Here is a 15,713-nt window from a genome sequence, read left to right on the forward strand (position 1 = left end):
AATAAGGACATACACCCAATGGTATGTTTGTCCTTTTCATAAAAGTGTTTTGTTAATTCCAAATCCATTAAGCGCACATCACTCTTTTTTTAACACGATTAATTAAATTTTAAATCCAAAAAGCTATAGGTGTGGGTTGTCCACGTGTTAATAGGTTCGGGGGGTCTATGCCATTTAAATGGTACGTGCGACCTTTTCCAATGGCCAAACTTGTCATTATATCGTATCGTTGAAAGCTTCGCCGTACTCTTTTTCTCATGGAGAGACATGTGTCGACGACGAATGAACGATTTGTTGGTGATGGTTGTTTTGTTTTTTTTGTTTTTTCTCTCCTCCTTTAAAAAGTGCACATTGATCCTTTTTGTAGTTTTAATTTCAGTCCTTAATCTTTTGGTTTCTAATTTTTTTTCTTCATCATTTTATTAAAATTTTATTTGTATTGAATTTAGTCATTCAATTACAATTTGTTATATATTATTTTTTCAATTTAATCCTTATTTTTTTTCCTTGACCCTTTTGTTAAAAATTTATTTTCAATTTTATCATTCAATCAAAGATTTTTTTTAATTTGGTCCTCATATTTTTTCCTTTCATTTTTCTTTTGTTAAAATTATTTTTCTTTTCAATCTAACCTTTTAATAAGAAAAAAAATTGTTTGCCTTCTCATTTGATTTTTTATTTTTACTTTCACCTTTATTTTTTTAATTATATATCTTTTAGATCATTTTGTGTTTGATTTTCTAGGAATTAAACTTATAGCTTTTCATTTATGGTGTTTTTAGTATAATGACCTGAAAAATAAACGATTTTTTTTGGCTAATTTTCTTTTTTGATTTTTTAGTTTGACATTAATTTTTCCTGTTTTTTTTTATTCTGATTTTAATTGATGCTTTTTTTAATCTTTTTAAAATAATTTTTTAAATTATATTTCAATTAACATCTTTCCTATATGAATTTTTATTTTGTTTATTTAGCTATTTTTAAACATTTTTTTTTTATTTTTTTGTATGCATTTAGTTTTAGAAGATATTATTTTTATTCATGTATAATGTTTTTAATGTTTTATATAGATAAATTTATTTTTAAAAACAAAAAAAAATTATTTTTATATAACATTTTTAATATAGATAACATTGCATCATATTTTTTTAATGCATGTTTATTTTATTATTATTTTTAATAAAAAAATAATAATTTATCTTATAACACAAGATTAAATATCATGTGATAATTATTTATAATATCATGTGATATGTTTCTATCTTTTATTTTTTTCATTTTCCACTTTTAGATATCATTGATGTTTTTTTATTTATGTAAATAATTATCAATTTATTTAATTAAATATTTTTCTTACATAATTTTTTTAATTTACATTTAGATTTTTGCATGTAAATATACACTTAGAAAAGGCCGTGTATCTATTTTTTTGAGATACTTTTGGGATAAAAATATACAACCCACAACAAAACACTGGTCAAAACACCAGTAACAACAAATTTGACCAAGATATTATTAAATTGTAAAAAATAAATTTTTCCGGAAGAAAACCAATACGAGTCTCACAGGATCATGAGAATCAAAGTCTGAATTATAATTACAGCATGGAGTTAATAAATAACAACATGTCGCACATCATGTGAGACTCAAGGAATGGCATCTCAAAATTTGGGCGTCCTTGCTCCTCAAGGCTTGTTCACACATATTGTACACTAGAAATGCAAATCAAAATATAACCTTGTACCTCAAGTTTTGCCTGATCGTCACCAACTTAGCCACCAAAGAAATAATGAAGCCGCCAAAAATGTTATCATCACCGTTCAGCTTCATTCTCTTTCCTTGTTGATAAAAGCATTGAGTTGTCTTTCCAACTGCAAGCACGAAAGAAGATAAGACACCAAACTTGGCAATACAGGAATCCCTAATGACTAGCATAGGTACTAGTCGATTTCAATATCCGGAAAATGTAGACAAATGAATGCTGAACTCTGCTAGAACACGTGGCAAGCCAGTATAAATTTGATCGACAGCTTCATAATATGAATCATAATTTAAGATTAGAACATGGAAGAGTTGATAATAATGGGAGACTTGGGGACACATCAATGATTTCAGAAAAGAAGAAGAAGAAAAGTGCATGATTGAATGAGAGACTAGGGGGCACACCAGATTGATATGTCAGATAAAAAAAACTGTAGGAATTCCTTGCTAGGCACCGATACTAAGCATTCATCATACAATACTTAAAACTGTCTTGCAACATTTGAGCAAACAATCCATTTTGAAAATTGTGGTACCAAGAACCTATATGATCATGCTATGACGATAATCGAATGGTGGTAGGTCATCTAAACTGACAAACCTTTCAATAACAGCAACAGATGATGTGCTTGATAATAAGATGGGCTACACACACTCACAAATATAAGATTCGATAGAATAAATGCAACAAAATGTAAGCACAGCTATTTGTGACACATGAAGAAAGCAAATTCATAAATCCATGTAACATTACAGCACACCTGAACATTTTTCATCTTTTGTCTCTGCAATTCCTCAAAGAGGCTTCCAACACTGACAAGAGAAACCAATTTCAGTTTCATTCCAAGATCGCAAGGAATAATTTCAAAACTCTTAGTTTCGGGTCTCTCTTCATACCTTTGTTGTAGACCAATAAACTGAGCCTGCAGCTCCTTCTCTCTTGTCCAAGTAGGAGATATCTGCATGTTGTGCAAAAGATCATTTGATCAAATGGTAAGCAACTTTTACAAAAGTGGATACCATCATTCACTCACATGTGACTAATGAGAAACAAAGTTTTCTGTGAGGTAAAGTGGGAAATAATTTCGATCAGATCAGAAAAAAGGTAGAAAGCAACATGATTTGAAAACTTGGCTAAGTAGTGATTCTTTTTTAAAACAATTTGACTTCAAGCACGCCCAATAATCAAGAAAAAAACCACCATTAATTTAAGGAAAATTAATACTGATCACAATTTATTCAAGATCTTTGCCTGTTCCTCATTGTCACCAAGAAAGAAAACCGCGAGCAATTAAACCAAAAAACAGATAATCCAATTGCTGCCATTTGTAAAAAAAGAAAAATGATGCTTATTATTGCTTAAAATCATATGCAAAGCAGAACTTCAAGTACACACCTTATAAATGCAGTACATTTTGGTATTATTTCTATGTTCCAAACACTCTCCCACCAAAAAGAAAAATGCAAGGGCTCAGTACAAGAAATAAAAAGAAAAAGGATAACTACCTGCAAAAGGTCATTAGTGGCTGCCTCGCCAGATTCCACCAGCTTGCCTGCATATAATCAAATCCAAGTAATTATAGTGTGCAGGCCTGATCAGCAATAATAGAAATGATTTTAAAAGATGATTCATTACCAGAGGTTTGTTCCACATACTTGATCAGTTTAAGAATTTCCTCCTGTCAACAATCAGTAGAATAAGTATTTTCTCAAACAATAAATATATAAAAAAACAGGGGGGGGGGGGGGAGATATAGAAGAATCATACCCTTTGCAAGGTGTTCTGCTGCAGAATGCATTGCAATGATGGGAGAACTGAGGAAGCTGCGGGGTTTGATATTGTTGCACAAGCTGAACCTCCACCAACCGGGTTGAAACAGCAGTTTGTAGGACCCTGATTGAGAAGAATAATGGCAATGGTTATAAAATGATCGCTTACAAGATAAATTTCTAAGTTACTAAAAAAGAATAAAAAATAACATTCAAACAGACTCATCTACCACACACTCTAAGTCCCCTGGAGGAAAGAACTATGATTTATTGATATTTCAACCTCCATAGGAACTAGGCAAAATTTTCATGGTACATAAATTTAGCCTCAAACGATTCAAAGACCCAATCAGTCTAGAAACCCTTTACAGTGATAATTCAATTTAACCCAGTTCTTTTCATCATGAGTGGACGCATCTAAGGTGCAGAGTTTTTTACCTGATGAAAAACAATTATATTAATGGAGAGAAGGAAAAGCTACAACATAGGGAGAACATCCCAATCTCATACAAGATAAAGACAAAGGAGGAACTACGAAAAACACAGAAGAGAGGTAATCAACTGTTATGAGATAGATTTGTTTTTCTGGTGCTTTATGGTCCAATGCTTCTGGGTGTCTTATAGAAGTCTCTATCTAACATCCAAAGGGATTGGAGGGTTCTTCAGAATTATCTTTTGAATCCTTAGTATTATGTGTGCAAAGGTGGTCTGGAAAATTGATAAGATCAGGTTTCAAAACATATTAACCTGGTCATAAAATCAAGTGACTAGACTAGTGTAATAATATCTATTCCAAAAAAGCAATTAAGAAGTATTGAATTAGAAACTGGTAATCATACTATATGCTTTCAACATTCAAACCTTGTTTCTTGACTGACATCATTGATGCAGGCAAGAAAACAAAATAAGAATAATAATTTTATTCACTAGGTGTATCTTCTTTCCAAGCATGAAGGATCCTAACTTGGATTTTCTATGATTATTTTAGTCCTAACATCCAGACTGTTAGTTTTACTAGTTATTCTTGAGTATTTCAGCATTAAGCTTTCATCGAGAACCACTATTTTTAGTGGTTTGTTGCCAATCATGCATGCATATGCTCCATGGTGAGTACTCAATGGCACAGTGTTTAACTGCAATACTTCATTAGAGAACAGAGTTACAGAGCATTTGTCATTTTCTTCATCTAACCTGGTCTTTTCATAGAAAACTTATCCAGTTATTTTTTTTTTTTGGCACGTCATGCAAGTGTATCATTCAATTTTTTGATATGTTCATTAATTTCAAAAAATAGTTTCAAAATTGTTGTTTCCTATATATAATTTTGTACACTCTTGCATAGAGTTTGACAAATTACAATTAATTTAATGTGCTTGATTTTTAAAGCAAATAAAATTATTTTTCTTTTTGCTAAAAGAAATATTTTCATTGTCAGTAGGGTTTATTTGTTAAAGCAGTAACAAATGTTTTTTGAAGCCTTTAGTTTTAAAGAGTCAAAGGTAATATAAGACAACCAAAGATCCAAATTTGAGGTAATTTAATATTTTAGATTATTGTTTTTTTTTTTTTTTTTTGCATTTATATGCTTGTTTTAAGCAATTGTAAAGTTTGACAAAATAATACCATTCCAAAAAGTTACTATACAGGTCGGGGCATGATTAAGAGATCTATCTAATCATATTTATAGTTTATATAGCTTATAAATTAGCATGTACAGGAAAAAACAGGATTGATGTTTTTTTAACAACATTCCTTTGTAGTATGGGTATTTTTTATTAGTCAAATGTTCTGACATAGTTTGTCTTTTTATATATAATTATGGATTATAAATTGTTTCAAATGCTAAGAAATTTCCTAAATTCATACCATAAAATGTATATTTGAGATCAAGTAAGAAGGAATGCAACATGGCACAGAGCATTTTATTATTAGGACGGATTCCTACAACCAAAAGACAGTGTAATAGCAATGGCATGTTTAACAACAAAATTATAAAAGGCTGTAAGCTTTGTCCAAGATAAATTCTGATAGCAGACTGACAGAAATAGTTCTCATGCCAACTAGAGGTTTGAGTTAGGTTAACCAGTGGTCATAGCATAGTAATCATATATACCTTAGGGCTAAGATCAGCTGAAGTGACCTTAAATCGTCCCTTGCGTTGGACAACTGCTCCTTCTGAAGTATCCTCCACTGCACAAATCAGTAGGAAAAGTATATTCATGCACTATAAACAAGTAATATCATCTCCAATAATATACGCAAATATATAATAAATGCAAGACCTATATGTGTAAAGAGAAAAAAAATCCAAGAATGAATTGACATACCAGATGAAAGGTTGTTGGTATCCCTCTTCTGTCGATGCAACAATGGACCACTATAGTTTCTCTCAGATTGGTATTTTGGCTGCAGGAGATCCCTACATAATATGAGCACATTTAAGTTACTTTTGACTACTGCAACCAAGATTTTACACATTGATACATGGTATTGTCAGAAGCAACAAATGTCAGCTCACTTTCAAGATAGCAGTATATTGCAAATTGAAACAGCCTATTAACTAACATTATAACTCAGAATCATGTCGATAATAAACATGGGCTTTAAGATTACTTTAAACAGTAATTTCAATTTTTCTCAGCCCATTTTCCATTTCCTCCAGATCACTAATCATGTTAATCCGCCATGACTTCCTTAAAGCACACCCATAAAGCAGCAAACTTTTCATTTAGTGGCATCACAAACCCATTGAACAGCTGGAGCTTTCATCTTGTAGCAACACTTTGATTATAGACAATATTCATTTTCTTTCCAGCCTTCATTGCATTTGTTTACAGAATAAATTATAACTTATTGCTACATTTTCTATGATTTTGTAAGTTAGTCCTTCTAGTTGAAAATCATTAGTCCATCGACCAAATTTGATTGTGATTTCTTTTTTAAATTTCCAAATTTCCCTTTTCATCTGCATTTTTTGTTTTGTTTGTAGCAAGTGAGATTAAAAAACATTGACTAGAAATGGGCAGTTTATGGAGAGAAAAAAAACAATTAAATTACCATGGAAAACCAACGGAAGGACTGAGTGGCAAGCAAATATAAAAATACAGGTATTCAATATGGGTTTTTAAACCAAAGGGATAGCTAATTATTTCCCTAAAAACAGAGATTAAATAATAGTTTACTTTCTGTTTACATAAATATGTTCTATTGAAGGCATCAGACTTCAGGAGCCAAAAGAAGCTCCAAGCAGCCTCATAACAAGGCTGGCAGAAATTAATAATAGCTTTAGAACCTATACCAGAAAAAAATTTAAGAGTTGCCTGAAAAATTTAACAGCAAAAGGATTGAAGAAATTTCAAGTTCTTTTTTTCCAGTTTAAAGATCGATAACATGAAAGAAGTCGTATCACCACAAAAGAGATGGACAGTGAGCATAATGCTTCATGTGGTTGACTCAGATGCATTTACCAAAACAATTTTTACTTGTATCACATACAAACATTTCAAGACTATCATTCAAAGACCTCAGTGCATTATATCTTAAAGAGTCTTTAAGCTATATATACCAAGAGATAACAAATGTTAAATCTATATTTTTTTTACATGAACTCAACATTGTAGTCCTTGATAGAATAGTTAATTTTTTAGGTAACATCTTCTTCTACCCTCAAGGAGTACAGACAAAAAATGTCACATGTCTACTTTGAAAATCAGTAAAATAAAAGAGAAAAATTTAGAATCAACTTTACTTGGGATAAAAACTGACCTGTTTTCATCGCCGATAACCTTTTTTGGAGAAAGGGCATTATCTGGTAATAACGGACCACCCAAAAATATTTTATGCTCAGAAATGACATGACGTGGTAAAGAACTACTTCGCCCAGAATTCTCACCCTCATTTCTTTCGCTTTCTTGGTCCATGGCACTCGATGACAACTCCATATGAGCCTGTTGTTCACATTCTGTTTGGGAAGTAACCTTCCAGTTTGGACTAGTTGCACCCACAGCCTCCTCACCAACATCAAAACAACCTCTGCATCAGATTACATGACAGCATAATTAATATGATAAGGAATATTCATATTTGAGCATAAGTTAAGATCACAAAACCGTTGTAGAGAATCCAAAGGCACAACAGTTGATCACAGTGTACATAAATGGATTCTATAATTCAAATAAACTTTTCATAGATTAATTGCTGTTCAATATATTATGTAAAAAACTGTTACCCACTACCAAAGAGGCAGTAAATTTATTAAAGGTCAGATAATTGGAACTGGAAATGTGAGCCATAAGAGGGAGAGGGAGAGGGTGAGACATACTTAAGTGCTTGAAGAGGTTTAATAGGAAATGAAGGGAGTGAAGTCTCCAAATCATGTAGATCGTTGAAGCCATCCTGAAACAAATGAAAGGTGATGTCAACATATGAAAGGATAACCTTGACTCAACAGTAAGCAGTAAATATCTGAGAATCAAGGCAAAAAACTTAAAGAAGTCATTATGGGGAAAATAATACCTCCTGACTAGGAGCAGAAATTGAATGGTTAGCAATTTTGGGGGGCAGCTTCTCAGCAGGAAACCCAACAATGTTGCACCTGTCCATTTGTTTCCCACTCAAATCTGGATCTTCTGCATTTGACATGCAATCATAGTCCTGAATCTGCAGGTAGCAATGGTGCCAGTGGTGATCAGTCAAATTAATGATACACAGTTGTGTACTTTGCCAACTCTTTTCGACAAGTTACTTTTCTAAGCAATCATGCTTAACCATATACACTCAAACCAGGAACACATTACTTACAAGGGCAGCTTGATTTTTTAAATCTTCTAGGTTGAAATTCCAGGCACTGATTCCTCTTATGTACTCTTGCTGCAAAACAGAAGAGTTACTTCACAGTGATATCAAAGGAGAAATATCCAGAAACTTTAAGCACTCTAATCATCTGTAAGATCTCATACAATACACAAACAGAGACACACACAGCACAAGCAAGCATGCTACCATTTTTTTGTAATGCATAACTTTTAAGAGTAAAGACATTTGTACTATAGGAATATCATTGATGGAAAAGTTGCCAGAGCTTAGAAGTTGCTATTTACCAGAAAAACATCAACCCAAATTAAATTACTTCAACTTTCCAATCTTTTGATCAAATTTGGACGTTCCAACTCTGGCATGGATCCAATCACATATTACCATATTCAAAAACAAATTCAACTAATCAAGGCTGAATTTTATGTTGAATTACAAGGAAAATAAAACAGATAAAAATGGTTTGTTTTACTAAATTCAAAATTCAGTTTTTCACATTCAACCTCAGGAGTTTAATAAAAATCAGAAATTAATTCGTAACTCATTGGACAATGTTACAATCTGAGGTGGCATGCTTTTGTATGATCTATTGTTTGGTAGTATGATAAGTCTCCAGCTACCAAGTAAGAGTACAAGGGAGTGACCATTCATGCAATGACTGTCGAAGACTTGGCCTTGTAGAGTATTCTAGAGCCTGCTTACCAAAGACATACACAAGGTTTTGCACTTTTTCAGCTAAGGTTCTTCGGACATGCCCAAAATGTGTGTTTGTGTTCCCGAATCACAAGGAAGATAGGCAAAAGATGATACTGCATTGATGTCAATTCATATTTGGAATACAGCATAGGGTGAACCTGCTTCCTAACACCCATTCATTATTCATAGTATCATATATCCAAACTACACCATGTTAAGTTCACACGTAATTTTATCCACAGCCCAAGTTAGGACCAAAATTTTCTAAATAATTGGGTTTAAGCCAGAAGTTAGACCATTAACAGATACCACCTGTGATATTTGCTCTTTATCCCCATAGAGGGCCTTATTCTGCACTAGAAGATCAGCCTCTTTTGCCTGAAAAAGTGAAAACAGAAATCTGAGGAGCTGTACCAAAATTTATACCTTTTTCCATAAGAAAGTCTACGAAACAGAAAACATGAAGTTGGAGATGAGCAAGAGACCTTCAGTATCTTAAACCGTTCCCCTAAAGGAGAAAGACCATCAAGAATGGCCCGAACAAGATAATCATGAGAGCGTGCATTTTTAAAAAAATGGTGCTTCAAAAGCTTTTCTGATGTGGGTCGTTTCTTTGGATCCTTCACTAAGCAAGCAGCTACCATCTCTTTAAATGACTGCAGAAGCGAAACACTTTCATTACAATTCACAAGGGAAAAGAGTCAAATTGTTTCAGCTGAACAACAAACCTTTGAAAATCTCTTGTCTCTTTCATAGTCAAGCCCTGGAGGTGCATTTTGTAAGGTCATCAGCAAAACCTGCAGTAAATAAGAGGAAATATCAAAAGTGTGCAACGGAAAAATAAGCACCAGGAAATGCTTCTGATATGGACAGCATAAGTATCTGAAAAGGAAATTTACTTTCATTGGTGGATACTTGGAAAAAGGAGCATGGCCATGAGCAAGTTCAAGGGCCGTTATCCCAAATGACCAGATATCTGCTCTGTTCAGAGAAACAAGTTTCACAGCAATTTCAGCAAAGAAATTGAGATATTTATGAAGTAAGGAAAAAGAAGATTAGAAAAAAAAAAAACCAAGAGATTCACATCCAACTCACTTAAAGTCATATCCATGCAATTGCTGCATAACTTCAGGAGCCATCCTGGAGAGAAGAAAAAAAGACAATATATATATTCTGATAACATGTACAGTATTCTTTTGCCTCAGATAAACAGCACTGAGTGTAGGTTTCCAATAGTAATGTATTAACTAAAAGGGAAATAGGATAAACAATTACCAGCAAGGAGTGCCAACAAAAGTATTTCTTGAGCGTTGCCTATCTCCTGTATCAAACATGCATGCTGACACTCCAAAGTCTGCTAACTTCACTGTACCATCAGAATCAATTAAAATGTTGCCAGCCTGCAAAGAGTTAAGAAAGCAGGTAAGAGAAACATCAAAATATTAATCCCCTAAACACCAAGGGGAAAAGTTAACAGAATAATAATACATGTGCCATGACATGTGCCATGAGATACAACAAGACACAATTCAAGACCACAAAATTCAGAAAGAATAGACCTAAGAAACACTGAGCGCAAGAATTGAGAAGAAAAAAGTTGAAGACTAGAGGCTAAAAGCAATACTATCCAAGCATATGTTTCATAACTGCACTAGGGAAAAATTAACTTTTTCTGCAAAAACTCATCAGGAACTCTTGGTTTGATGAATCAATAAATCATTGCATGGCACAAAATTTTGCGTGGAACTCTTGGTTTCTGTTAATTATTTAATATGTTCCAAGAAAACTGATATTCATACAGCACATTTAATGAAGACAAAAACTGACTAAGTACTACAAACATCAAGAATAACAGGTGAAAGAAATAAGGAAATGCTAAGATGCATAATTGCAAAACACTTACCTTAACATCCCTGTGGATGTGCCCATGCTCATGAATATAAACAAGAGCTTTGAGAGTCTCGCGCAATAATGTAGCAATGACAGGCTCTTCAAAACCTTCTGGGTAAGCAGATTTCATTATATGAAGGCATGAACCCCCAGCCATATATGGCATCACAACCCAAAGGCTATAGCCAGCAGTGAAAGAGCCATGTGCTCGTAATACATTCGGATGATCAATCAAGCTCATTGTCTGTACCTCCCGCCGGATACCATCCTGTATCAGTTGGATGGGAAAATGTTTAATATGATGCCAATACAGTACTTCGTGCTCAATTCTCAATGTGATCTAGTGATGCACAACCTAGAAACAACCATCAATGACACATAAAATGAACCCGAGGGAAGACATGTATAGTCATGCAATGAGTTCTTAAGGTCATGTTTCAATGAAGATTTTAACCAGCTTAGTTATTGTTATAAATCGAATAGCGGACTGAAAATGAACCACTGGACTAGGTCATGAAAAATTAACTGGTATGGGGAACATTCTCCTGAGATACCATTGTTTGGTGCAACTAAGGAAAATTGGTCCAATGAATTTGTTCTCCAGTCAAGGAAAAAAAATAGTGCTTTACTAGGACAGATTTGTTTTCCCTATCTTATCCCACAATGGGAACACATTTCCAACAAGGACCCAAAAGTTTGATGAACAGTAAAGACCTTATGTTACATTGTATTAACCATATTATAAAAAAGAAGACACATCCTGTCAGATTAATTCTATAATTTAAAAGAAAAATGGCAATCTATAAAAAAAAAAGAGTTATTTTCTAATGCATACTAAACACCATAAAAATTTTCCATGAAATTTGATTTCCAAGACCACTTGTTTTCATGAAACAGACGGAGCATTAGTTTTATTGTTTATTGATAGGAGCTAATGCAGACATGTGCATAGAAGCATCTTCAGAAAAGGAACAGCAGAAGGCCTAAAGTAGTGAATAGAGCAAGACATAACCATGCAGTTACTCTAAAAGAGAGGAATGCCTTTTTTCTGTACATGTCCAACATAGAAATAAACACGAACATATTAGAATCTAACAAAAATGTAATTCACTTACCAGATCATTATTGCACTTTTCCAGATCAAGAACCTTAATAGCAACTATCTGATTAAATGGAATGCAGAGAGCCCTATACACAGTGGCGCTGACACCTTCACCAATTTCTTCATATAACTTGTAATCTTTTGCATTGACAGGATATCTTTTCTCCGAGACATACTCCATGGTTTGCTCTTATAACACACCATTAACACCAGCTTTACTCCTAAATGTTCCAGTGAAGATAAACAAAGTGTATGCTGAGAAGGTTAAAAGTAAGGTGATGTGGGGTTTCTTCCAATTGGGCAGCATTTTCCCCTTTCAACATAAAATATCATATGAATCCAACAGCTTCATCAACATGACACTGGCCAGGTCTTTTTTTAATGCAGGCAGAACCACTTCAATAAGCCTTAATTATTTTAAAACCCCTGAATTGCACTAATGTTGTCGGATATCTGTTAACTACTACAACCAGTTACGGACAATCAGGAGGACTCTGTACAAGAAGTAGTTCTAGAGGCCATCAAAAGAATCTCCAGTTTCTTTCTTTCTTTTACACAAGCAAAAAACATATGCTCCAAAGTCCAGCCAAAGCAAGTTGAAAAAACCTCTAATTCAGCAGCAGCATATCATACAAAACCCCAGAAAGCGGTACCTGTAGGAGAAAGAAATCATCTACGTTCAACAGTATGCTTTTTTTCAAAAGAAGACTTTCTCTTTCTTTTTATTGACCATTTCTATCCCTTTTCTGCTCTCCTGGTGGTAATCTAACAAGTAGCGATTTCTTTTTTCTTTAAAAAAAAAGAAGAAGCTTATCACAACATCAGGAAGCAACAATTATCATAAAAGACCACAAGTTTCAAAATTAAGGGGGAAAAGCAGTGAATCTGAAAGCATCACATCTAACGCAACAGATTTAGAAAGTAAAAGCAGAGATTTCTAGGGTTTTAACAGTAAAAAGTAGTGAAAAATCTGACCTGATTTAGTTAAACCAGAAAAGAAGGACGACTTGAGATTTTTCTCTCTCAAGATCGACCTTAATTTTTGCGATTATGGGAGCTCTGGTTTGGTGATTTGATTGATAGGAGAGGAAAAATAATACCAGGAACGACGAGAAAGAAATAAAATAAAAAAGCTGCTAGTTGTATATATATTTTTTTATTTTTGACTCTTGGTAGAGAGAAGGGCAGCTGCAAATGTTAAGGGTGGTGAGTGGGGGCCGCCAATGCCCAAGAGATTTTATTGAGTTTTCTTTCTGACCTGTACGTGAATATATCGCTTAGATTTTCCATCGCTAATTTCTCGGGGCACATGGAGAGGAAAGCTAATTGCATTGAGCATCTCCCTGTGACTCTGGCCTGTATTTTTCTACAGGCAAGCGTGATTGGCTTGTATTTTTCTCTACTCGTTTCAGCCCGCAAACCTCTCTTTAATGAGTTATTAGTCATTTGCACGCAAGCTGTAGAGGAAAGGTGGCCCGCTTTGCGCCGCCTGCCGAGTTTATTTTTTAATATAAAAAACTATGCTAGTGTATTTTATAAAAACAAAAAAATAATAATCTATAATTGGATCTTGTAAGATAATTTTATTCAATTGCATGAAAAGGAAAAAGCAACGGTAGTAAATAGATAAAGTTTTAAGAGAAGATGTAATAATGATAATTAAATAAAACACTTGTTTAAATGAAAAAAATTAATAAAATGAATTCCAAGATAATTTAATGTTAAAAAATAAAATAAAAATAAAAAAACAACTTAAAAAATTAATAAGGTTATCTGATCAAATATATTGCTCGAGTCATAAGATTGTAATGACTGGATTAAAAAGAAAACGATAAAAATCATCAACCCTTTTTTCAAAATGAAAAACGTCAAAAGATGAAAAAGAAATAAATATAAAAAAAATATCAACTCGTGTTAATTTTTCAAACCAATGACTCGAGTCACTAAATAGAGAGCACCCCTTCTAAAAAAACTATAAATCTCAATTCCTAATAAATCAAATATCGAATGATGAAATTGAAAAAAATTAAATTATACAAAATGATCAAAAACAAAAAAGAAATAACAATTGAGAGAATGAGGATCTAATCTAAAATAAAAGGTAAATGAGAGAATTGCCTAGAATTTTGAGTTGGAAGGGGAAATTAAAAAGAAAAATTAAATTAATAAAAAACTCCAAAACTAAAACTAAATATCAAAAGAATGAGGACCAGATTTAAAAAGAAAAATAACAAATTATAATTATGTATTCCATTATGAAATTGAAATTTGACAAGAGATCCAAAACAAAAAATAAGGACCAAAGTTGAAACATCAGTGAATGAGAGGACAATTATACAAAAATCAATTGTATAAAAGGATCAAAAACAAAATTAAAAACTAAGAGAATGGGGACCTAATTTAAAATAAAAGGTAAATGAGAGGACTACTTAGAACTTTTAATTAAAAAGGGAAATTAAAAAGAAAAACTAAATTCACAAAAGAATTTTAAAAAAAATCAAAATCAAAAGAATGAGAATTATATATGAAAAAATAACAAATTATAATCATAGATCTAATCATGAAATTGAAAACAAATTGAATTTGACAAAGGACCAAGGAAAAAAATTATAAATAAAAAAATAAAGATCAAAGTTGAAATATCATATATAAAAATCAATTGTACAAAAAGATGAAAAACAAAAAAAAATAACAATTAATAGAATGAGGACTTAAATTGAAACATGAAGTAAATGAGAGGATTGTATAGAATTTTGAATTGAAAGGTAAGATTGAAAAGAAAAATCAAATTCATAAAAGAATCTAAAATCAAAAAACAAAATAAAAAAAATGAGGATCGAACTTGAAAAAAATAACAAATTATAATTATGGATTCAAAGATAAAATTAAAAACAAATTGAAATCTGACAACATGACCAAAAACAAAAATAAATAATAATAATAATAATAAGAGGACAATTATGAAAGTTTAAATAGTAAGAGCGTATTTCCATGAAATAAGAGAAAATAAAGGAGAAAAGGAAAGAAATTGTCAGTGAAACACTGTCACATAAAACACCACACGCGCGGCTCCATATGGAAGAAGGCGATGCAACTCCAAAAAAAGCGGAGGTAGAGACCTAATAGCGTGTGCATATGAGCCAAACATTTTTTTTAATACTCTTATATATTTATCAAAATCCTAAACTACCCATGAGCCAACTTGATTACAACAAAAAAAAACATGATGAAAATTACTAAAAAGCCCTTACAAGCAAATTTAGTAATTTTTACTTTACAGTGAAAGACCTTAGATGCCATTTATTTTTTCTTTTGCTTTTAAAGCTAATTAAATCATTTTTTTCTTCTAAAAAGATATGAATATTGTCTAATGAACCTCGTGAAAAGACCATTTTACTATCAATTTCGCTTCAGTGATTTTTACTATGAAGGGAAAAATATTATTACACTATAGTGATTCACAATGCAAAATGAGTTTTAATCCATAGTAAAATACCAATCCCTTTTATTTTTTTTTATCAATGTTATTAAACTCAATCTAGCCTGGCAAGTCAATATGATAACCCATCAACTCAATTGTTGGACCAGTCATAATTTCAAATTAAATCATGTGGGAGTTGATCTAGAATTGTCTAGTCGACCCAGCAGATGCACTTGTGAATTGATCAACCCATTAAAAACT

The 15,713-nt window shown here is 32.4% G+C and overlaps 1 protein-coding gene across 2 annotated transcripts; it reads right to left on the minus strand.

The window, feature by feature from the left end:
- Positions 1-1,489: 1,489 nt before the first annotated feature.
- Positions 1,490-13,410, minus strand: LOC133700722 (serine/threonine-protein kinase BLUS1). Of its 2 annotated transcripts, XM_062124372.1 has the most exons (22): positions 13,007-13,410; positions 12,045-12,684; positions 10,943-11,197; positions 10,315-10,439; positions 10,135-10,179; positions 9,939-10,020; positions 9,768-9,836; positions 9,525-9,695; positions 9,352-9,417; positions 8,332-8,400; positions 8,047-8,190; positions 7,853-7,926; positions 7,424-7,563; positions 7,297-7,339; positions 5,859-5,950; positions 5,645-5,721; positions 3,530-3,655; positions 3,398-3,440; positions 3,268-3,314; positions 2,659-2,720; positions 2,523-2,574; positions 1,490-1,871 (listed from the first exon to the last, which is right to left on the minus strand). In XM_062124372.1, exons 2-22 carry the CDS (start codon positions 12,210-12,212, stop codon positions 1,827-1,829), a joined length of 1,995 nt encoding a protein of 664 aa, XP_061980356.1. In that variant the 5' UTR covers positions 12,213-12,684; positions 13,007-13,410; the 3' UTR covers positions 1,490-1,826. The 2 variants fall into 2 exon arrangements, with proteins under 2 accessions (XP_061980356.1, XP_061980348.1); XM_062124364.1 differs by having other exon boundaries at positions 7,297-7,563; positions 13,007-13,409.
- Between the last annotated feature and the right edge of the window lie 2,303 nt (positions 13,411-15,713).

This window comes from Populus nigra, chromosome 1, assembly GCF_951802175.1.
Source record: "Populus nigra chromosome 1, ddPopNigr1.1, whole genome shotgun sequence".
Taxonomy (NCBI): Eukaryota; Viridiplantae; Streptophyta; class Magnoliopsida; order Malpighiales; family Salicaceae; genus Populus; species Populus nigra.

What these genes read in the sequence shown, in the direction of transcription:
- LOC133700722 (XM_062124364.1), bottom strand. Translation starts at nt 12,212, where the DNA reads ATGGAGTATGTCTCGGAGAAAAGATATCCTGTCAATGCAAAAGATTAC. An exon ending in GTTATCGGCGATGAAAACAG is followed by an intron (nt 5,951 to 7,296) that starts GTCAGTTTTTAT and finishes CATATTATGTAG; the next exon opens with GGATCTCCTGCAGCCAAAAT. An exon ending in CAGCTGATCTTAGCCCTAAG is followed by an intron (nt 3,656 to 5,644) that starts GTATATATGATT and finishes CTTCTCAATCAG; the next exon opens with GGTCCTACAAACTGCTGTTT.